The sequence below is a fragment of the Mustela nivalis genome (genome assembly GCF_964662115.1).
Source record: "Mustela nivalis genome assembly, chromosome: 9".
Lineage (NCBI taxonomy): Eukaryota > Metazoa > Chordata > Mammalia > Carnivora > Mustelidae > Mustela > Mustela nivalis.
In genome coordinates, this window is record NC_139028.1 from 13,494,048 (window position 1) to 13,517,021 (window position 22,974).

At 36.8% G+C, this 22,974-nt stretch overlaps 1 protein-coding gene across 1 annotated transcript in view; it reads left to right on the forward strand.

The window, feature by feature from the left end:
* The window catches only part of DDX10 (DEAD-box helicase 10), a 270,830-nt gene that overhangs the window by 39,535 nt on the left and 208,321 nt on the right, over positions 1 to 22,974 (forward strand). Inside the window, exons 10-13 of the mRNA XM_082683226.1 lie at positions 1,776 to 1,877; positions 3,042 to 3,129; positions 5,861 to 5,949; positions 9,767 to 10,229. Of these exons, the coding sequence (XP_082539352.1) occupies positions 1,776 to 1,877; positions 3,042 to 3,129; positions 5,861 to 5,949; positions 9,767 to 10,229 (742 nt within the window). The remainder of the gene's footprint in view (positions 1 to 1,775; positions 1,878 to 3,041; positions 3,130 to 5,860; positions 5,950 to 9,766; positions 10,230 to 22,974) is intronic.

The window sequence follows — 22,974 nt, forward strand, 5'->3', positions numbered from 1 at the left end:
TGATAGTCTGTAAGCTCTGTGACAGCCAGAACTATGTTAGTTTTACTGCCTGGCATTTAGTGGCCCCTTAAAATTTTGTTAAATTTATGAATTAAAGAGAACTCTTAGCACTTTTGGTCGATTTTATTTCATGCTTTTCTCTGTGTGTGTGCATGTATACATACAGATATTTCTGTAAAGATATTACACTGGAATTTCACTTTGTGTGTAGGAGTGGAGTTTTGAAATCAGCATAAGGCGAAAATTGCTCTTCTGTCTTTATGGTACCTACAGTAAGTCAACACAGACAGTTTTCCCCTCCAGTGTTCAATGATAAAATTGTACTTACGTGCGGTGGTATTCTAGCTCTCTAGACACAGGTGTCCAGAGTCCTCCAAAACCAGACTCTGATGTCTCTTTCTGACACTCTTTTCTGCTCTTCATTTAGTGACAATGGCTTCCATTGGTTTTCTCCTGTCTTTAGTTAACTAAGTTTGCCTTGTATTCTCTGGTTTCTACCCCTTTGTTCGTGCTATTCTCCCCCTTTGGAAGACCTTAGCTTTTCCCTATTTGGGTTGACTTTCAAGGTCCTCCTCAGATTCTGTCTGCTCTGACAAGTTTGTGTTTCTCTGGCTAAGCCTGAGTGGTCTGTTCCACTTCTGAGTTTGTGGCATTTATTGGTCGTCCTTCTCCATTTAGTAATGTACCATCTTGGGGGATGTTCTCTGGGATCTGCTTTTGTGTGTGTTTGTGTTTTCTGGTCAGCTCGAATGTTAGATCACTGAAGATAGGGCTGTTCTTTTTCTTTGTGTTGCTTGCAGTTTATGCCTGGCACCTTTCTTACTATATAATTTATTTATATGTAAAAATTTGTTCCTTATAGCATGAACCCTGAACAGAGTGCTTTGATGAGAATACTTTTTCTTTTGTTTCTTTTAAAAAAAATTACACAGACCTCCAGTTCCATTTTGTGTTACTGCTTGCACACAATGGCCAACACAGAGTTATCAGGGAAATCTGTATGCAGGTGGCACTAAAGCGCAAGTACCTGTGGGTGTAGTGTGGCCCACTTAAATAGAAATTTCTGGTGGTTTAGCAGGAAGTAAGAATTATACTAGGTAAAGGAAGAGAAGAAGCACATGGATTCGAGCAGAGATCCCTTTCTTAAAACTGACACCACTAAACAAGGTTACTCCCAAGGTATAAAATCCCCAGAAAGGTGATTTGATTTCCTTAATGTATTGGGTACCATGTTTCTGAAATTACTAATTATATTATGATTCTCTTGTGACTTGAATGGGAAATTGTCTTTTTGCTATAGGCAGATAGCTATTTAAGAAATTCTTTTTAGGTGCACCTGGGTGGTTCAGTCCATTAAGACTCCGAATCTTGATTCAGGCTCAGATTGTGATCTCAGGGTCATGAGATCAAGCCCTGTGCTGGGCTCTGTGCTAGGCATGGAGCCTGCTTAAGATTCTCTCTCTCCATCTATCTCTGCCTCTCTCTGCATAAAGAAAAAAAAAAGGAGAAATTCTTTTTAATTGATTTGTTTCTTAGGATCTGGCTCTCCTACTGTGATGTAGCTTGAAAGTCACTCAGAATTCTATTTAATGGTGAGATTTTGAAAAAGATGCTCAGAGCCCTAGTTTTCTGTTGTCACAGAAGTTAAAAAAATTTTATTCCTAAAATTTAGTGATTACATTAAGTTGCTTCTGTGTTACATGTTCATCAGACTATTAAAATGTAAAATGTAGATTGCACTGATGTGGAAGAGATTTTTTTGTTTATTTGTTTAGGTACAAAGAGGATGGTGAAGCCTTATTAATTCTGCTTCCCTCAGAAGAAAAAGGGATGGTGCAGCAGCTTCTCCAGAAGAAAGTGCCTGTGAAGGAAATCAAGTAAGAACTGCTGGCTGTCTTGATGTGATTGTTAGGAGAACGGAGGCACAGAATTATTATGTTGAATTATGTACACTTAATTTCCTCTTCCCTCTTGTCTTCTGCTGCTGTCTGGTTTGTGACTTTTTGTTTGCCTTTTTTTTTAAACAAGTTTTCGAAGATTGCTCATAGAGAAAATAAGATGAAACAGAACTTGTTATCTTCAGCAGGCATTGGGGGTTGAGAGGATTATACCTTTTGGATAAGATTTGTAGGGTTATATGTCCATTTTTGAGGATTGTGCTGTCTGTTGAAGGTGTTTAGATTGTCAGCAGAATTGATCAGGATCGGAGTTTCACTGCACTGGGGTCCTTGAAACAAACACTGTCTTTACTTGGAAGGAAGTAACTTGGAAGGTGTTTGGGGAGTTGGGGGTGAGGTAGAAGGTTTGGGTAAGGATTTGATGGAAAAAGGTTGTGAGTTGTTAATTGTTGAGCCTCAGTGAGGGTTTTCTACCTTTTGTGTCTTTGATTTTATAATTAAAAGAAAGTAAAGAACACCTCCTCCATTCCCCCCTACCACCACCCTGGTTTTGCAGAAGCAAAATGGTTCAGTCTAACTCAGGGAAACAAGTGGGATTTCTTTTGTGAGACCTAGACCCCCGAAAGAATTTCATTCTTCCCTATAACCTCCCTTGGTGGAGTTAAGTAATGATTCTTTTACCTAATTTCCAGGTAAGGAAAACGTTATTTATATCTTTTGACTTCTTACTTACTATTTAAAACCAGTTTTATGATATTTGACTGAGAATGGAAATACTTACAAAAATGACATTAGATTTCATTTATTTTATTTCATGGACAGTAGATCTCCCATGAGAGGCTTTTCCAACTTCATGGACATAAGAAGTAACCAATGATAAGTGGATGTTAACCTTAGCATCTTTCACTCAGCTTGGGGTCTTGAGAAAAGATTTCCGATCTTGATCCTCCCCTCCCCAAGTTATGCATAATACGTGATTCAAGTTCATGTCTAGTATAATTTCAGTCTACTCTGGCTCCTACATGAGAAATAATGTTATAGATTTAAAAGTATTGAGAAGACTATGAAAATGCTATATGCTGTCTTCAGTTTCTAAAATTGAGATGTCCTAGTTTAACCTTTTTTTTTGTTGTTGTTATAAAGAATCAACCCAGAAAAACTTATAGACATCCAGAAAAAATTGGAGGCATTTTTAGCACAAGATCAAGATTTAAAAGAAAGAGCTCAAAGGGTAAGTTGTTGGTAAATTGGGTACCTTAGTTGGAATGGACCATATAATAAAGTTAAAATTCAGCGTTTTCTGTTACTTCTAGGCTTCATGGTTATGCCTCAGATATTCAAGTAGTGCAGTTCGCAGATAGCTTGATCGTATTCTTTAAGTTTTAAAAAGATTATGTATTTCTTAGAGTAACCTGGGAAACTGTCAGTCAGCTCTGTGCTTCTTTAGCACACTTATTGTAATTTCTTATGTTAGGCTAAATTTCTAGAAAGCGTAGCACAGCACTTTTATTAAATTGTCTTTAGGAATGAAATTTTAGTCTATAAATATGACTTAATGTTCCCTAATTACTTTTTTGACTTAGAAATCCTTTTGATTAGCAAATACAAAGAATTCTCACTTTCAGTGAAACTTACTTTTTAATTCTTAGAGTGCCCAGCAGTAGATACTTTAGGAAAAGAAGAAGGGGAATAGTTTTATGTTGTGCTTACCATTACCTGGTCATTAAACGGACAGATATTTGAGTCCCTGTTATAAAGCTCTTTTCATCATGCTTCTGCTTACATTGAGGTTATGAGATCTACATACAATCTCTGTCTCTGCATCTCCCATAACATGCCAGCAGTGAGTTAAGAGAGTTAGGATTCAGAGGTTGGATTCTATTTCAGCAGATAGATGAAGTGAGGGGAAGGAAGGAGGAGGTGATGTGGAAAGAGCATCCTAACTGGATGAGGAGTCGGAGCAGAAAAACGGTCAGTAGTCAGTCAGGCTTTTATGCTATGGTTTGGAAACTGAATATTCTCGGGAAGGAAGTTTTATTTAAAGAGCAAATCTCACATTTCTTTTTAAAAATTAGCTTATGTTATATTTTATCAAGTTAGCCTCACTGTGCTTAAAATAACATGAGTGATGAAAGCTAAAATTTGAATGCTTACATGGTGTTAAGCACTTAGTCATGACATGACTCTGCTACATGGCAGTTTGATGTGCTCTCAACTTCGTCTTCCCAACAACACACGGGGAGGTAGTATTGATGGGATTTTATTTAGGAGTAAATAATAGATTGAGAAAATTAAAAATTGTCCAAGGTCACGTAAGGTATTAAGTAGCTGGCCGAGACGGAAATTCATGTGTGACTTTGTTCAGTACTTCCATGAAACATCAGGAGAAATAAAACCAAATATGGAACTGTGCAAAGTTGAGTTTCTAACAGCTCACTTCACCTGAAACCTAATGAAAAAGGCCTTTAAAGGGAAAAATTTTTTTTTCTTAATTTTTGAACATGCAAACATTTGTGTGCATATTTTAGTCTAGTAGACAGACTTTGAGCTGGGAGTTAACTCTTTTAACAGTTTTGGAAATAGGATGCACATTTAAAAATATTATACATGGATTCTGAAATGTCGTGACTTGGTGCATACCTAAGAGGTCATTCAATTATGAATTGGGAAATAAGGAACATTAGAAGGATGTTTCACTGGTTTGTGCATACAACAAATGAGCCTTCCAGAACAAAGATTATAGAATGCGCATTGAAATAAATGATGTGATTTATTGGGTGTCACGCATGGTTTAGCAGAACGGCTAACTGCATTGCCAACAGCGGCAAGCTATCTAGTTTCATAGAAGTGATTTTCTAGCCTTTGATTATAATCTGGATAGAAGAAAAATGATAGGTAACAGGGGTGAGATATAAATATATATATATATATATATATATATATATATATATTTATTTATTTACCTTTTTTTTGGTGAACAATTATAGGGAAAAAAATTATCCTTGAACTGGAACCATTCATTGTTTTTCATGCGTATGAAGACAGAGAAAATGGTTTGAAGAAAGGATTGGCTTAAAGTTAGAATAAATTTGAAGTTCAGAAAATATATAAATGAGAATTAAATATACTTTCTAAAAATTTTAAAATAATAAATACTTGCTTTGATGTATTTCATCATCTTTGTTCCCTATGTTAAGACTGACAAAGGATCAGGAATACTTTTTGGTTTATATAGTTCTTGGTATAAAGATACTTTTTTTCTTTTTAAACAGAAGAAAAATGGCACGAGATGATGATGGCAAATTAATTGAGATAATAATATAAAATGGAAGGCTTTAGAGATAAGTTTTTTTCTGTCATTTTATTAAACTTAATTTTAAATACAGTAACATTTTATTTTCTTGGAAAACATATCCTTTGACTACTAAAATAATTACTCTTAATACCTAGTATTTACTAATATTTATTGTATTCCAGAAGCTATGCCCACGTACTCTAGATGCATTGTTTTGATTAGTTTCTCCTGTAACACTTGAAGTAGAAGGTGTTGTGATCTCTGATAGAAGAGGAAACTGGCAGAGACCCAAGAGATTTGCTCAGCCAGTAAGAAAAGGAGCTCAGATTGTCATCTGTATGATCCCAAAGCCTACATTTTTCCCCCATGTTACCATATGTATTTCAACAAATGATACCAACTTCTAGAATAGCTTTTTGAGGTGATAGTCTATGTTGAGTTGTTTGATGAAACCAAATTTAGTCTAATCTAATATCACAGTTCTTAAAAGATAGGTTTTTTGTTTTGTTTTGTTTTTTTGGTGGAAAGGAGATATGCTCAACTATTTTTTAAGATTTTTTATGACTGTTGAATTTGTTCCTTTGGTTAATTTTCTTTTATCTGGTTTAAATTTCTTTTCCTTTCCTGACTTTTACATATCCTGCATTGAAACCACTTATTTTTACAGTGTTTTGTCTCTTATATACGCTCCGTGTATCTGATGAAGGATAAAGAAATATTTGATGTGAGCAAGCTACCTATACCTGAGTATGCCCTGTAAGTATTCATGTTACAGTTCTGATTATGAATCCTCAAAGGTAGAGCTCATTGTCTAAAACCTGGTTCTCTGAGAGGCTTCGTTGAAATGGCTCTGTCTTACTTTAGAATAATCTGTTAAAGATCTGCAAAGAAAAAGATTATGTAAACTAGAAAATAGTTGAGTGTTAATTTCTTGTTTCTTACTTATAAGTGAAAATTTCTGAAAGTTACACTGGAAGTTTCCTGTAGCTTTGTCTTAAAGGAGATGGAGAACAATTGATGAGCATTGTTGGAAATCTTTAAATGTCTGCAGGCCTCTTGTTCTTTGGTACACTGGCCTGGAACACTGTAGACTGTTCTTTTCTTATGCTTTTGAAATAAGTCTTGTCATTTCTTCCCTTATTTTAGGTTGATCCCCATAACTGCTTGCTTATTGCCTGAATATTTTTTGTCTCTTGGTGTTTCTTATAGGTACTCAGAGTTACCATGGCAAAATGTCCCTGTTTAGTAACTGAGGTTACTATTACATAAAAAAGGAACTCTTGGTTTTGTTTTGGCTTAGTATTTGAAGGGCTTCTTTTCTTAACCTTTTTTAGCTATAAAGGAGGGATGCTTATTTTTCACTGGGATTCTACTTGTGGGAAAAGCTTTGACAAAATCCTATAGAAGCACCCTTGAGGTTAATCATATATATATTAAATGTCAGCATAAGATTTCCCAGACTGTGATGAAATATGTATTTTCAAGGCGAGGTCTGTATATTTGTTCTGCTCTCCAGGAATTTGAATGTTAATGGAATCTGATTAAAACTCATATCTGGGAGTGCTGCTGTTTCCTGCTCTTCATGTTAGATTTTGAGTTGAGTATAACAGGTAATTTGTCAGTTGTAACATTTTAGAATGATTCAAATTACTAGATAACAGTGTGAGGGTCCTGACTCTTTGTGTAAGTAATTGGTGGAAAACTGCATTCCATGGATATAACATGTTTTTGTCACTTATCTGTTTATGTAGCAGTTACTATTTCACCATTTCTGAATAGGTTTAGGTTAGGTGCATTTATGGTGTAGCTTATTGGCCCTTTTTTTGGTACTCTACGAAGAAGTTCTATCCTGGTTTTCTGGTTGACATACTGAGATACTAGCAAACGGAGGAGGCATGGGGCTTTAACGCTGGAGGGTCATATTTATGGGACATTTTGTTGCTACAAATGCCAGGAAATTTCATCTGTTCACAGTTGAAGACCTTTGCTTTTTATTGGTGATGTTTAGGGAAGGCAGAAAGTTGACTTCTGAACCTAGATAATTTGTACAGTTTAATGTGGTGTTGCTTAAATTTTGTGTTTATTTAGATGTGTAATTTCCTTGATCTATACATTCCTTTAGAAGACCATTGTTACCTAAAGCAGTGTTAGGTATGTAGGATGTAATAAATGTTTTAAAAATGATTTTTCTAAAGAAATATGTCACTGAAGCTGTCTAGTACGTTAGTGGGGAGGGGGTGGGGAGGCATAACCACTGTTTCCAGTTAATCAAGTGTGTTTGTCCAGTAGGTGTAGCGATCCGACAGATCATAGTGTTTGTGAAGGGAGGGGGAGGGCTCTTTCTTCTAGGTAGCTGAGTGTTGGGGGAGGGGGGTTACTTACTTACTCTGGGGTTAGGTTAGGATTTCCCCCTCTTGGTGGGGAGTTCCACTTGGTGTCAGGTTATAACAAACTTTCTATTAAAAGTGAGACTTAGGAGAGAGCCAGGCAGAAAAAAGCCCCACCGTCCTCCTGGTACTGGGCTTCCCTCACCTGGTGGAAATGGCCCTCCTCTGAAGATAAGCTCAGCATAAGGATGGATTGACCTACTTTAGAAGAAGAAGTTCTTAACTGCTTGGTCCTTCATTTATAACACAAAGCAGAGTAGTATTTTTATATTTAAATGTAAAAACAAAAAAAATTATATATGTGGGTGTGCAGATATGTGTGTTTTTTTTTCTAAAGGAGGAAGAACATTCTGGTCACTGGGGAGCCAAACTGGAGACGAATAGTCTGGTTGGAAATAAGGGATCTTCTCTTGAGTGGGGGTTGAGGGAGGCAGTGCTTTTGCAACGCTGGCTCTCTGGGGACCCTTTGCTGTTCCCTTGCTGTCCCTGTAGGGTCCTCCGTCCTCTGCCCACTCTTCCGGAGGTGGGGGTGGACACCCGGTCGGGTTGACAGGTGCAGGCACGTTGTGGAAGGAGCACTCACCTGAGCCCCGCGGCTTTGGTTTAAAAGACACACATGCCCACACGGATTTAGAAATAAGAGTTGGCTGGTCAATTTGAGCATGTTACTGACAAGGGGTGATTGGGATTATTTTCTGGTGGGACTAGTATGTCACTAAAGCAGGCCTTTTGATAAATTAAAATTAAATTAAAATTTTTTAAAAAGCAAAAAAAAAAAAAAGAAATATGTTTGGGTGGCTAATATGTATAGTTCATTGTTCTAGATATTAAAATTATATATGTAGGTACTCCTGCCTTAAAGGAGCTTCACATTTTAGTAGCTGAGAGAAACACATAAATACAGCTGTAATACATTGAGAGAAACACTCTGATGGATGTGAGTGTGTGATCCCACCCCGTCGCCCCCATAACAGTATTAACAGCAAGGGCTCAGTAGCGGCTGCGTGTGTGCTGGGCAGGATTTTGAATGCATGGCATCTGTGAACTCATTTTACTCTTGCAACAGCCCTGCAATGTTGATACTGATCCTGCCATTTTGCCAATAAGAGAACTGAGGAATAGAGGTTAAGTAACATCATATAGCTTATGGGCGACAGTCCCATTTTTGAGTCTCTGCTTTTACCACTGCACATCTCTGTTTCTTGAATCTTGTCCCAGGAGAGAGGCCATGGGCCCATGTCATAATGTTAGCTGTTTATCATAGCAGGCCTGGCTTGAGTTTATTTCTGATCCGTTAGTCAGAACTTAGGAGGTGGGAAAGACTTGATCATAAAGTGAATCTTGATCTTAGAAAGAGAAAATAATTTTTCTTTTCTTCTTTGATCTCTTGTAGAAATCCTTTAAAAAAAAAAAAACAAACAGAAGTGATTATGTTGTATTAAGTGTCTAAGAGGAGAGGACAGTGATAACTCACTTTTATTTTTAGCAGAGAACTGTTCTGTCCTTTCCTGTCTTTTTCCATGTCCATGTCTCTTTCGGCTTTAATATTTACATTTCACATAGTCAGGTTGTTACAACAGCTATGAGATGGGTCTGATAGATACTGTTACCCCATTTTTGTGGCAGCTGAGGCTGAGAGAGGTAAACTGGACATAGGCAGATTTTGTACCTGAGCTGTTCCCTTGTTGCTGGTCTCATGCTCTTTATTTTATACCTTGTAAACCTCTTAATGAAAAATGGGGTATTTCCAATGTTTTCTGACAGGTGTTCTGTATTTTTTGGCTTGCCTTTTGGATCATCTAACCTTTCAAGATTGAGTTGTACCTCATAGGAGTATTTTCTTTAAAAAAAAAAAAAGGAAAAAAGCTCCCAGGGGCGCCGGAGGTGGCTCAGCAGGTTAAGCCTCTGCCTTTGGCTCAGGTCATGATCCCAGGGTCCTGGGATAGAGCCCTGGCATTGGGCTCTCTGCTCAGTGGGGAGCCTACCCCCGGCCCCTGCCTTTTCTCTGCCTACCAGTGGTCTCTCTCTCTCTCTCTGTCAAATAAATAAATAAAATCTTAAAACAACAACAACAACAACAAAAAAACAGCTCCCCAAATAGATTTCCACTCTTGAGAAACTTGCATAATACCATAAGCAGACCATCAGTGTACTAAAGTAACTATTTTCATTTGCTCATATTTAAGGTCTCTTGGTCTTGCTGTGGCACCACGGGTGAGATTTCTTCAGAAAATGCAGAAACAACCCACCAAGGAACTGGTGGTGAGCCCAGATAATAAAGTAATTGAACCAAGGGCATCCTCCCTCACGAATGATGAAGTGGAAGAATTTAGAGCCTACTTTAATGAGAAAATGTCCATCCTTCAGAAAGGTGGGAAAAGACCAAAAGGGACAGAATACACACTGGCTAATGAGATTAGTGGTGAAGAGGAGGAAGAGAAGGAAGATGAGGAAGAAACAGAGGAGAAACTGGCAAAAGCAAGAGAGTCTCAGCCTCCATCTGTTCCTAGCACTGGGGAGGCCAAGGAAACCCCTGGGCAGTTCTTGGACAGAGATGAGGAGGAAGAGGATGGACAGGATGCTGATTTCTTTACAGTGAAGCGGCACAATGTATTTGGATTGGACCTTCAAGAGAACAAAGCACTACAGGTAAGTTTACCCCCAGGGGAGGGTCTTCTCTTATTTCCTGCCATTTCTTACCCTGTGCTGCTTTTGTGGCCTTTGCGGAAATGTGGGGGAAATAAAGACTAGGAGAAATTTGTAGGATGACTTACTTTGCAATGAACTCTCCCCTCCTTCTCCATGTTTGATGGTGGAATAGGTGCCTGAGAATTCTCATTGTTCATAACTTTGAGAACTCTAAGAAGGCTCACAGATTTAATCTTCTCCTTTGCTATTCTTCTGAGGCATGTTTTAAAAGTTGCCAGAGTCATGGTTATAGTATTAAGGAAGGCAGTTGATGGGGTTCTATAGTTTATGGTATGAGGATACTTCACTGTGATTTTTAACATACTGCTTTCTGATTTAAGTCATTATAAATGTTCCTTACAACAATATAATCTCCCTAAGCGTGAATTTTACTTTTAATGAGACATTTGCTTTTCTATTTCAACCCAGTAACTTAAATAGAAAGCCCACACTCCTTTGTAAAGGCCACTTAGGAAGGTTTCTTAAAAGTTTCATGTAGATCCTTTGTTTCTCCATAGCTACCTGCCAGGAGAAATAAAAGGGATAATTTAGATAAAGCACCTGTTTTCTGGAGTACTTATAGGTACACAGTAAACCTGTTTCTCCTCCCCTTTCCTTAGGTCTTTTCCTGTTTTATATACCTTTGTTCTTAATCATTTCTTTAAAGTGAATTGAATAGAAAATGAAGCTGAGCTCTTATTTTTTATATATTGTTTAATAAAATTCTGAGTAATCTGGGGTGCCTCACTGAGTGAGGTGCCTCAGTAATCTGGGTGGCTCAGTGAGTTAAGCCTCTGCCTTTGGCTCAGGTCGTGATCTCAGGGTCCTGGGATTAAGCCCTGCATCGGGCTGTCTGCTGGGCCGTGAGCCAGCTCCTCCCCACCCCCCTCTCCGCCGCCCTGCCCCTGCCTGCCTCTCTGCCTACTTGTCATCTCTGTCAAACAAATAAATAAGATCTTAAAAAAAAAAAAACAAATTCTGAGTAATCTTAGGATACTAAATTTTGAACTTAGAAACTTGGATAGGTGTTCAAGTAACAAATAAAAATCTTGGAAAGTTAGTAAGCATCATTATTGAGTGCTTAATGTATAATCAGGCATTTTCTAAACATTATCTCAATTGGTTTTTGAATAACCCCCTGTGAGGTAGGTACTATCTCATTATACAGGTAGAAGGGAAAAGCAACTAAGACACAGAGAGGAAGATAGTGAGGGACACAGCTTGTTATTGACATAGTTGGAATTAGAGCCTAGGTATTCTGATTTGATTGATCAAGAACAGGGATACTGATCCCATTTTTGAAGTGTGATTTATCGCTTTTTCTTACAGAATTGAAATACTTTCTATGGTATCTGATAATCTGTGGCTAACCTAAGGCCACAAAGATTTCTCCTGTGTTTTCCTTGAGAACTTTTATAGTTTTAGTACTTAAATTTAAGACCAGAGTTTATTTTTTCTTAATATTTGTGTATGGTGTGAGGGAAGGGTTAAGGTTTCTTCTTCTTCTTCTTTTTTTCTTTTTTTTTTTTGATGGACGTCTAGTTGAACCAGTGCCTTTGTTAAGTAGTGCTTTCTCCATTCAGTAACCTTGACCCTTTGTCCACGGTTGACCTTGTATGTGTAGGTCTCTTTGACTCATTTTGAAATTGCAACTATTCTTCCAACTTGATATTTTTAAAAAAATTGTTTTGGTTCATTTCAAAATCGCAACTATTCTTCCAACTTGATATTTAAAAAAAAATTGTTTTGGTTCTTTTTGGACCACTGCATTTCCATATAAGTTTTTAAGTCAGTTGGTTAATTAGTGCAAAAAAATCTGATGGCATTTTCATTGAGATTGCATTGAAATCTATAAATCTATTTGGGGAGTATTGACATTTTGAGTCTTCTGACTCAAAATGGATTATGGCATATCTTATGTATTTCGGCCTTAGAATCTTGCAGCATGGCTTTATAATTTTAAGTATGCCTATCTTGCATATTTTTTTTAGATTCATCTCTTACTATTTCATAGTTTTTCAATGCTATTATAAATGATACTTTTAAAATATAATTTCCTAATTCTTTGTTGCCAGTATATATAAATACTGTTTATTTTTATATCCCAGTCATTCTAAACTGACCTATTCTAGTGGTTTTATTTTTGGAGATCTTTGATATTTTCTCTGTAGATGGTCATGGGTTTTTGAAGAAAGATGGTTTTGTTTCTTTTTTCCAATCTGTGTGTCTTCTATTTAATTTTCTTAATTATACCGTATGTTGAAAAGGCAGTGGTGGGAGTGGCCATTGTTGTTCTGTACCTGATCTGGGAGAGGGAAAACATTGTCTTTTACATCTGATATTAGCTATAGGTGTTTTTGTAAATGCTTTTATCAGGGTGGGAAAGTTCCATTTTATTACTAGCTGGGTTGCCTTGTTTATTGAAATAAATGGTGGAAATTTTGTCAGATCCTTTTTTATTTCATCAATTAAGGTGAACATATAGTTCTGTTGATACTTTGTTGTTGTTTTTTTTGTTTTGTTTTGTTTTGTTTTTAGTGTTGAACCAACCTTAAATTCCTATGATAAACTTAGTCATGATGTGTTTTATCTATGGCAGAATTTTGTTTGCTAATATTTTGTTAAGGATCTTTATTTCTGTTTTCATGAGGGATATTGGCTCAATTTCTTCTAAGGACTTTGGGACCGTGACATATTTTAAAAGGTTTTGATACATTTTGCCAAACTATCTTACAGAGAAGTCACAGTCATTGTCCCTCTGGCTGTGTCTGCCATTGCCCATTTACTTGCTCTAACACTGAGTATTAACATGTTTTTATTATTTTGAAAAAATATTAGTGAGTAATGTGTTACCATTTGAACTTACCTTTCTTTGATTCTGTTATTACACATTTTTCATTTATTTCAGTTGTATAATCTCTATGTATGTTTTTACATCTGTTTTTCCCTGCTTTTCTCTTGCTAGGGTAATGATTTTTTTCTGATGCTCTCGAAAATGTCATTAACATTAGTTACTGTCTCTGGCTTTTTAAACTTTTTTTTATATCCCTTGTCACACAGAATTGTGTGTTGGCCTGCCTTCCTTACTGGATTCTGAATTCCTTGAAATTAATGTCTTACTGAGACGGTGTCTAGCTCCCGTTGAATTTCAGAAATGTCTCATGTATAAGTGAAGGACTGAATTTCTTATTTTACTTTGATAGTTTTATTTGCTGTGAATTATATATAATTCATTCATGTGAGGTTTATTTTTGGAAACCTACATTTTAAAACTGTCTAAGATTTTGAAAATACGTAAGATTTATCTGATTAACTAAAAATGACTGAAGAGGTATTGTTTAATTTTCTATAAACATGTGCATAAATAACTTCCTTTTTTTCACTCATTAAATTATATACCTGTGGAGGCCAACCTTTGGAACTTAGTAGGTGAAAGTATCTAATAGTGATGATGTAAAGTTCTAATTAAGAATACATTTGCATGGTATACTATAAAAAATTTTGTCTTTAAAATATCTACATGATTTTATTTAGATGTAATAAGCTGAAAATATATGACCTGTACGTCAAATGGTGAGGAATAGTTTGGAACAGCATGGATTTTGAGGTGCTGATAAAGGAATGTTTTTCTCTTTATTCCTGCACATTCGCTAGTACTGTACACAGCCAGAGTTGAAATTATTGGTTCTTTGGCTGAAATATAAATAGAAAGGCTTACTGCCTTTAACCCCTGACCCTCACTTAGTCTTGCCAGCTTTACTTACTATGTGCCTTCGGGCTTTCAAAGTCAGTATTTACTTGTGCTCAGATTATCATCAGCTTTTTGATTCTTAATCATGTTTTTTAAGACATTTGGTTTTGAGTGTGGTTTTTGCATCTGCAGTCACCATCAGCTTTTCATTTTAGCCTTTGTTCTTGCATTTTATATTTTAGTATTGTACTCACTGGAGGCTGTTTTCTTCCTTTATAACTTGTTTTTAAGGATAGACCTGAGAAAGTAGAGAAAACCAAACTATACTCAAAATGGAAATAATATTATTATTTATACATAAATGAATGTATTCCCCTTGGGAGACAAAGTCCTTTTTCAGATACCACTGTTTTTGTTCAAATATTTTTGTTGCTTCTGTTTCAGAATTGGTTTTGGGGACAATTACCAGGCACACAAGAGAACTGGTTGTGTTATTTATATCACAGGCTATTCTTTGTCTCGATTATCTTTTCTTTACTTTCTTGCTTTCTTAGAAAAGGGAGGAGATTTGTTGAATTTTTTTAAAGTTTGGAGCCAGTGGAGACACACTGGTTTGCAGATGACATGGAATTTGTTTAATAATCCTGTCATTGTCATTGTAAAATCATGTACTTGGTGTTTTATCATATACCAAATTCTTACAACTTCTCATTTTGTCCTCATGACAGGAAAGGCAGATGATGATATTTAAATTTCACAAAGCCTTTCAAATGACTTTTCCAAAGTCACAGTGGTGGAGTCAGTGTTCTATCTCTGATGCCAAATCACAGTTCTCCTTCTACTCCGTCCTATTGCCGACCATAATTTGTATTTAGTTTACTTGCTGTAAATGGATGATGTCAGTGTAATTGGCAGCACTTGAAATAACTTCATGCTGCCCATTGTGTGCGCACACGTGGAATACAGAATTGATGTGTTTACCTCTCTAGACCTGGGCATGAATGGAGAGGAGAGGTACTGAGTGTCTGGTGCAAGCAATGTATTCTAGAAGACCACTCTGTCATAGTCCTTTTCTGTTTGACAGGATCAAGGCATCGGCAGAGAAACAGATTTCTTAGCACTGAAGATTGAATCGTGAGTGACAGAGCAGTGATAGATACGGGAAGGAGAGAGCCCAGCTGGTGTGATCACGCTCCAGGGCACTAGGAGGTTGGGTGACCTCCTGGAATAGGGAGGAAACTTTGTGTTTTATTGGCTGCTGGTTAGAAAGTTGACCTCCAAAGAAACAGTGTTAGAGAAGAATATGTATATATACTTAAAATGATGAATTTGAAAATGATTTTAAAATATTTTCTTAAATAGAAGAATGAAATCTCTAAGCATATACTTTTTGTCTTTCTCATTTTATAATTGTTTAGAGACGAGACTGCCATTAGTGCTTGTCCTTTTAAGGCCATCAGAAGAGTAAACCTAGGTCAGCCTTAAGATTTGAATGATATTCATAGCTAATTTTTTGTTTAGAGTAGAATCTATACTCTGTTTACTTGGACTCTTAACATTTTTGCATGAAAATTCTTGGTATTGCAAGGATGCCCTGGGTGGTAAAGCATAAATTAGCTAACGTTACTTATTTATACGTATTCTCTTATAAAAGTATTCTAAGATTTTGAATCAAGATTCTTCTGATATATGGGAGCTGAAGTTTTTCTGCCTGTTGTCTCTGTATCTTTTCTCTTTCCTCCTTCCTCCTCCTTCTTGCTTGTCTTTTTCTTCTCCTTCCAGAAGCAGAATTACTGAGTACCTACTGAGTGCCAGGAATTGTGCTAGGGAGTGAGTTTTAGAGGCTTATACTTGAGTTAATATAGCTAATTTTTAAACCAAAATTTCAGTAGAGAATTCGAGCTTTCTCTTCATTTATTCATTCATACAACCAAATGGTTTAAAGCTCTAATATTGGCACCTGGGAGAGAATATGGCCAGCAGTTTTATCTTAAAGAATGGGTAGGTGTTAATAGGAGGTGGGGTAAGTACCTTTAGCACAGAGTACAGAGTGAGAAAAACCATGACCACAGGAGAGTATATGTTTAGTATGGGGAGCTATTTTTGATATGATGTTCAGTAGTTAGCCTTTCTGAGCCTTAGTGTCTGTGTTTGTAAAATGGGTCCAATAACAGTGTCTACTTGGAGTTATTGTGATAAGAAATAGAAAGTACCTAGCACAGTTGTGTACATAGGAGATAGTTAACATTAGCTATGATTTCCACTCGATAAAGTATAATAGGAACATACAGATAAGGGGGTGATAGAGTTGCCGTGGCCAGGCAGTGTCTGACGTATTGCTGAGGAAAATAAGGCCTTTGTCTGTAACAGGGCCAGTGATGCATTTCATTTTCTTAAGGTGTTCTATCACAAAACAAATTTGCTTTTTTGATTATATCATAGTGGATAGAGCATTTCTCACATTCTCAGTCTCGTGCATTGATCTGGAGTGCTAAACTCTATGCTAATATCACAGGCCTGGTTGACATCACAGCCAAATATTTATGATTTTATATTGAATTTAAATCAAATTTATGTAATTTGATATAACCAGGCTATATGACAAACACTATACTTGTAGAACTGGATTGATTGCTTATAAATAGAACTAAAAGTGGTATTAACAGTAGATATTTCTTCATGTGGAATTATTAAATGAAATTACTATGTTAATTTTCTGGATGAGGAGTTCTGTGTCCAGTTACCTGGTAATATTCTTGTGGGTATTAAGACTGTGCAGTATATTTCTAGAAGATACTATGTAGAAGATATTAGGTTATGGATTTTGCTTATATTTAAAGACTGTTGATATAAAAATGAGCATTAGAAGAAGTAATGCCCTTGTTTGGGGAATGATTGGGACGTACTGATGAACCGTTGCAGAAGAGTGCTGGTGTAGCTGTTTTTTTTATCACTAAAATTATTTGATTTAAAATGGGAATGAACTATTGTAGCTTATTTCCTGAAATTTCTTGCAGACAACTCAGTTTTTATAAAAGAAGTATCAGGAAATAATGAATATTCATTTTCTATAATCTCATACACTTTGATTATTGTATATCATTTAGTAAACTCATCACAGTCTGTGCAGTATTACCCCCATTTTGTAGGTTAAGAAAGAGACTCTGAAAGGTTCCCTTGCTTGCCTACCACAGTTAGCAATGTGGCATACTGGAATTTGTAACTGGCCCCACCAATGCACTCCTCTTCCTTGAAGTCTGCCTTTACTTTTTCATCTCACTGACATTTGGATTCCAGTTTTCTGTTTCACTAGTTCGTTCTTCTTGGTGTTTTATAATATACCTCCATGAATATCTTAATCTGTTTGTTCTGTACCAAGTGAGATTACTACTGAGATTGCCATAACCTTGGTGTGCAAGGGTCTTATATAATGCTTAGTTGAATTAAACAGAAGGGAGAGCTCTTTAAGACCCAGGAGTCAGGATTACAGTACTCCCCTCAATTTTTGGTACCATGAAGGGGAGCAATGGTGGGATGACCCTAAATGTTGAGTAGTTCAAGTAGAGTTGGTATATATGCCTTTTGGTCTTCCTACAGGTGCTTTTTCTTTTTCTTGTATCCATTCTTAATTCTTTAATTATAATTCAAACTTCATTCCAATTCCAAAGGAATAGTTATTGTGTGATTTGAAAGTTAAATGTACATACTGAGTTGGTTTATAAATATATATTTTCCTTCCTTCCCTATTTGAAATTTTTATGCATATGATTTCCTGAAGATTTAAATTGACAGTGGAAAGCTAAAAGCTTTTGGCTTGATGTTTATTCTTTCACATGCTAAATCATTATTGTATCAACAATATTTTGACTTTTCCCCCTTCATTTCCTACTTTTATTCATCCTCAATATTTAAAACATCTGCTGGCTACCGAATTTTCTTTTCCTTTCTTTTTTTAAAAGTAGGCTCCATGCCCACTGTGGAGCTCAACATGGGGCTTGAACTCACAACCCTGAGATCAAGACCCAAGCTGATATCAATAATCAGATGCTCAGTGGGCTGAGCCACCCAAGTGCCCCTGGCTACTGAATTTTCTAGTGACTTAATTTTATAGCCTGACTTTTGGAAACTTTGTTTTAAATCAGGATATGTTTATCTTCATTTTAAAGTAAAGTGGAGGTAATGAAATGTGCAATAGGACAGGTTTTTCTTGAGGGCCATGTAAATCACCCTTGAGTTTGATTGTTAGGATAATCAGAAATACGGAGCTTTTCAAAATCATCAAGTGCTTATTTGTATTTATTGTTCTAACAAATGTAACTGTAGAGAATTTAGCCTAATATGGTAGGTACTATCGTTATGGATAGGTGAGTTTCCAAAATGTTGCTTGTAAGACCCTTTGTTCTGAAGTCTTAGCAGTCAGTATATGTATACTTACCTAAAGCTTTTTAACAGGAGGACTGCATTTGTGGAAGCAGTGGATTTTACTCATCATGTTCTCTTCACCTCTCAAATTTGTCCGAACAGATTTCCGTTTTATATTGTTCTGTTCAATATATGTTTTTGGAACAGCTTCAAGGATAGATGCCGAATCTGAGTCCAAGGCAGTAGCTGAAACAGTGCCATTTATTGGTGACAGGCAGAGCTAAATCACGTTTGCTTTGATGTGAAGTTTTGCCATTAAAGTTGCACTTCAGGGGAAATGCAGGCTTATTAAATGAAGGCTTCATAGGGTTTTTTTGTTTGTTTGTTTTCTTTCTTTCTTTTTTTTTTTTTTTTTAAGAAAAATCAACTCACTTACTAACTGCTTAATGAACACCTGCTAAGTAACAGGTATTGAGAACATTAACAACATTAGCTGACCTCATGAACTTTAAGTTCTGGTGGGGGAAGATGGACAAAAAAATAGATGCATGTGTGGTAGGAAAAATGAAACAGGGTAAAGGGGAGGCAGGGTTCATGTGGGAGGGTTGGGTCGGGGGTATGGTACAATTTCAAATAGAAAGGTCAGAGGCCCCTGCCTGGGAATTTGTAAGGCACTTTACTGCCATTGCTGGCTCAAAAACTTTATTGGATTTTAAGCACTGGAAAGATTGGTGTGCTTCCTCCATCCATAAGTAATTTGAAACAGAAAGTATACTGAATTTTGGAACGTAAAAGTCCTTCTTAAGTTCTGATTTTTTTCCATGATAACTACTTTATTGCTTTGTTGAAATATATTATTTCAAAACATTTTTAAAGTACTCTATCTTGGCTGGCACCCTGAGCTGTGTGTGATTTGCTGGTTGGTTGATGGAGCTTGGGAGCTAGGCTGGGTAAGGGGAGTGTAGAGAATTCAGACCATTCTGGGATCCCTGCTGGCAAGTTAATTGGCCAAAGCAGTGGCATTTCAGTAAAGTTCAGTGGGAACAGGATGCCTGTACATTAAGAAAGGCCAGTTTTTTTCAGTAACATTAAAGCCTAAGTACAACTGTATACTTGACATCAGAAACAAAACAAGCCAACTTTTTACCAGAAAAAGGAGTTTACTCAGAAATTTATTAGGATAATAGCATTTCAAGACAAAAACCTGTGACAGAGGGGCGCCTAGGTGTCTTAGTTAAGTATCTTATTCTTGATTTCAGCTCAGGTCATGATCTCAGGGTCTTGAGGTCGAGCCCCATCAGGATCCGAACTGCGTGTGGAGTCTTTTGGGATTCTCTCTCTCGCTCTCAAAAAAAAAAAAAAAAAAGTTAAAGAAAAGAAAAGAAAAACAATGACAAAGCATAGGCAAGTCCTGGACAAGAGAAGAGAGGGGTTTGATTTTGAGGAAAGGAGGAAGTTGGGCGGGGCTGTTTTTTGAAGAGTTTCCAGGGATGATATCTTCTCATTGGCTGAGTAGTGGTTTCTCATTGGCTGGGCTGTTGCTGGGCAAGGAGAACGTCTCTCCTCCTCCTGATTGGGCATGTAAAACAAGCTTCTTCCGGTTTGCCCTATGATTGGTGGTGCTTGAGCACTCCCCTTTTCGGCTTCCTGGTGCTCTTATAAATGAGGCTTTACTTTTGACAACACTTGTAAGAATAAGATCTGTATGCTGACTTCGTGATGGCTTAAATTTTAAGTTTTCAGGGCAGTGCTTCCCAAGCTATGTTTTCTCAAGGCCTAAGTGTTTAATTTCCAATCAGTCATAGCCCAATAATGTTGCAAAACATTACAGAAAAATTGTTAAAGTAAAATGAACCTTTCTTTGCTTTCTGGCTCTAGCCCTACCTTTTTGTTTTCTTGTCTTTCTTTCTCTAGGCTGGCTGGTTTTCTTTTTAACTTTAGAGCACAGAGTCTCCTTCTGTATTTTTTTTTTTTTTTCTTGTTGGCAAAACTTCTGTTTATGTGGTCATAGTAGAATACAGTGTTGCATGGTATTTGTGTGCGTAATGAATGATGCTTAATGAATGAAACAAACCGTTTGTAATTTAGAAAATTATATAGTTTCTCTTTAAGCCTTCCATGTCTTTTGGGTTATTTTTGATGGGTGGGATTTGGCTGTCCGAGGGACACCACTACACCTGGGGTATGAGGGTTCCTTGACCCCTTTTGGTACTTAGTTCCCTTTTTAAAGATTTATTTATATTTATTTATTTATTTATTTATTTATTATTTATTTGACACAGAGAGAGATCACAAGTAGGCAGAGAGGCAGGTAGAGAGAGAGGGAGAAGCAGGCTCCCCGCTGAGCAGGGAGCCCAATGAGGGGCTCAATTCCAGGACCCTGGGACCATGACCTGAGCCGAAAGCAGAGGCTTAACCCTCTGAGCCACCCAAGCACCCCCTGAGTTCCCTTTTCAAATTGGATGCTCCCCCCTTCAAAAAAGGAAGGAAGGTTAAGAAGAAGAACTGGTAAGTTGGTCTCTGACAGGTGCATTGATTTTGAAAGAAATGTGTGGTCAGATGACCCTTCTTGAGCTCAGGTTCCATTTCTTGCTTGTCGCTGCATGGCCATCTGCATCTTTGACATGGTAGATACTTGTTTGTAGTTTGAGGTCATTTTCTTTCAGAGAGTCTCTCCTGCAGCATTCATCAATAGCACTTTCATCCCTAGAACGAGTCATGGTTGGAAACATCTACCATGAAGTCTTAATAAACTGAATTTTAAAATTTTTATTTTTCTAGTCAGGAGTGTTTCACTATAGGACAAAAAGTTTATCTCTATTAAACAGGTAGCAGATCATCGGTCTCTGGACATTTCCACTTCCAGAAGGCTATTGCTATTTTGGGTTTGTTTTCCTTTCTTTTCTTCTTTTATCTTGCCTGGTGGTTGTTAGAATAAAGGTGGCAGACAGTCCTGATATAGTGTTGGACAGAAAATCTGCTGGTTTTTGTTTGGCATTATAAATGATTGAAAACAGAGTGATATTTTGTACAGTTCTAATAAAGCCAACACAGTAGTGATTCTTACAGTGCATTAATTTTAAACTCCAGAAACAAGTAAATGTCTCTGGACTATCTGAAGAAAATCCTAAGCATTAGGCACACATGAAATAGAAATCACATATTGCAACTTTTCTGAGAGCACATAAAGGATGCAGCTCATATTTTCACTGATAATCTCTCTTGATGGAATTTTCCTTACTGTTGATCTGCTTTCTCCCCATCCCTCACATTGGTGGAATAAATGTATCACTTAATTTCCTAGTAGCAATAACTATAGAGCCCCCTGCAAATAATAATTCCGAAGTTTGTTTTCTAAATTAAAGAGGCATATTTCCTGTTACATCTTTTTGGGTAATCATGATTAGAATAATTCTGCCACCTGCACAAATTTTCATATCTGCTGTTTTTGTTATGGAAAGCAACAGAGCAGAGGAATGCTTTCCTCCTTGCTGTGATTCCTAATTTTGGAAGGTACACTAATTTCAGAATGTTTAATAGAGGAAATGGTTGCATATTCCAAACGCATTCAGTAAGAACTTGCTAAATAACCTCTTTTTTTCTATGGTTTGGTTAAGCCTTTTTTTGTTTTCTTTGTATTTCTTGATCTATCTAGATTGTTTTTCCTAGCTTCTGACTTGTCCATAAAGTAGAACTTTACGAATCAAAGACTAAGTAAAATTCTGTTAGGCTCTCTACTCCCCACCCACATCTTCTGTGACTAAATTTATTGTTTTTTTTTTTTTTTTTTTTTTAAAGGAAGCTGAAAGCTGGTTTTTAGTGACTCTTATTTTCCCCTTACTGTTTTCTATTAAGGGTTGTTACTTGACTCAATTTCAAGCACATTTAGTAATATGTGCTTTAATAGCTATTGGCCCATTTTATTTAATAACTTGAACAGAGTATTGTGCTTATTTTTTCTTTTCTTTTTTTTTTTAAGTGAGGGTTTTTGAAATAATACTCTATTTCTAACTTTCCCTCTTCCACAAGAAGAGGGATAGGGTATGTAATTGCCAAAAAATAGGCTATCAGGCTTCAGGACACTATTTGGTTTCCAGCCTGACTACTAATACCAGTTTAGCTAACCAGATTTATATAATGGTTTTATAATTACAGGATTAGATATGGGGTCCTGGGTTAATTATCTTCTCTTCCTTTCCTCACCTCCCATTGACTAGCTCTCGTATGTGGCAGAAATTACAGATTCATTTGGCTTTTCCTATTTACCGAAGAGAGAAAAACAAGTTATTTCTAGGTTTCAAGAACTGTGGAGAGTCTGAAATGCCATTCTACTTGCAGATTAACAAGTAAGCCTGCCACATTTTGATTTTTGTTGCTAGACAACTCATGGCATAGCCAGCTGCAGGAAGGAGCTTCAGGTTTGCATTGGTTTTCTTGTTCCTGAATTCCACAGGGACCATGTGAATGTGGTACCAGCTTTGTGCCATTTACAGAGTCAGTTTGTGTGAGAGCTAAGGAACTTCCATATTAGAAAAGGGCCGCTAGCAAACCTGTCCAGCTTTCACCCAGAGAGGACACATTACCTTTATTAACCTGGTCAGGAACGATCTGTTTGCTACCCCCAAGGGAGATACTGTCTTTACCTTCCAAGGT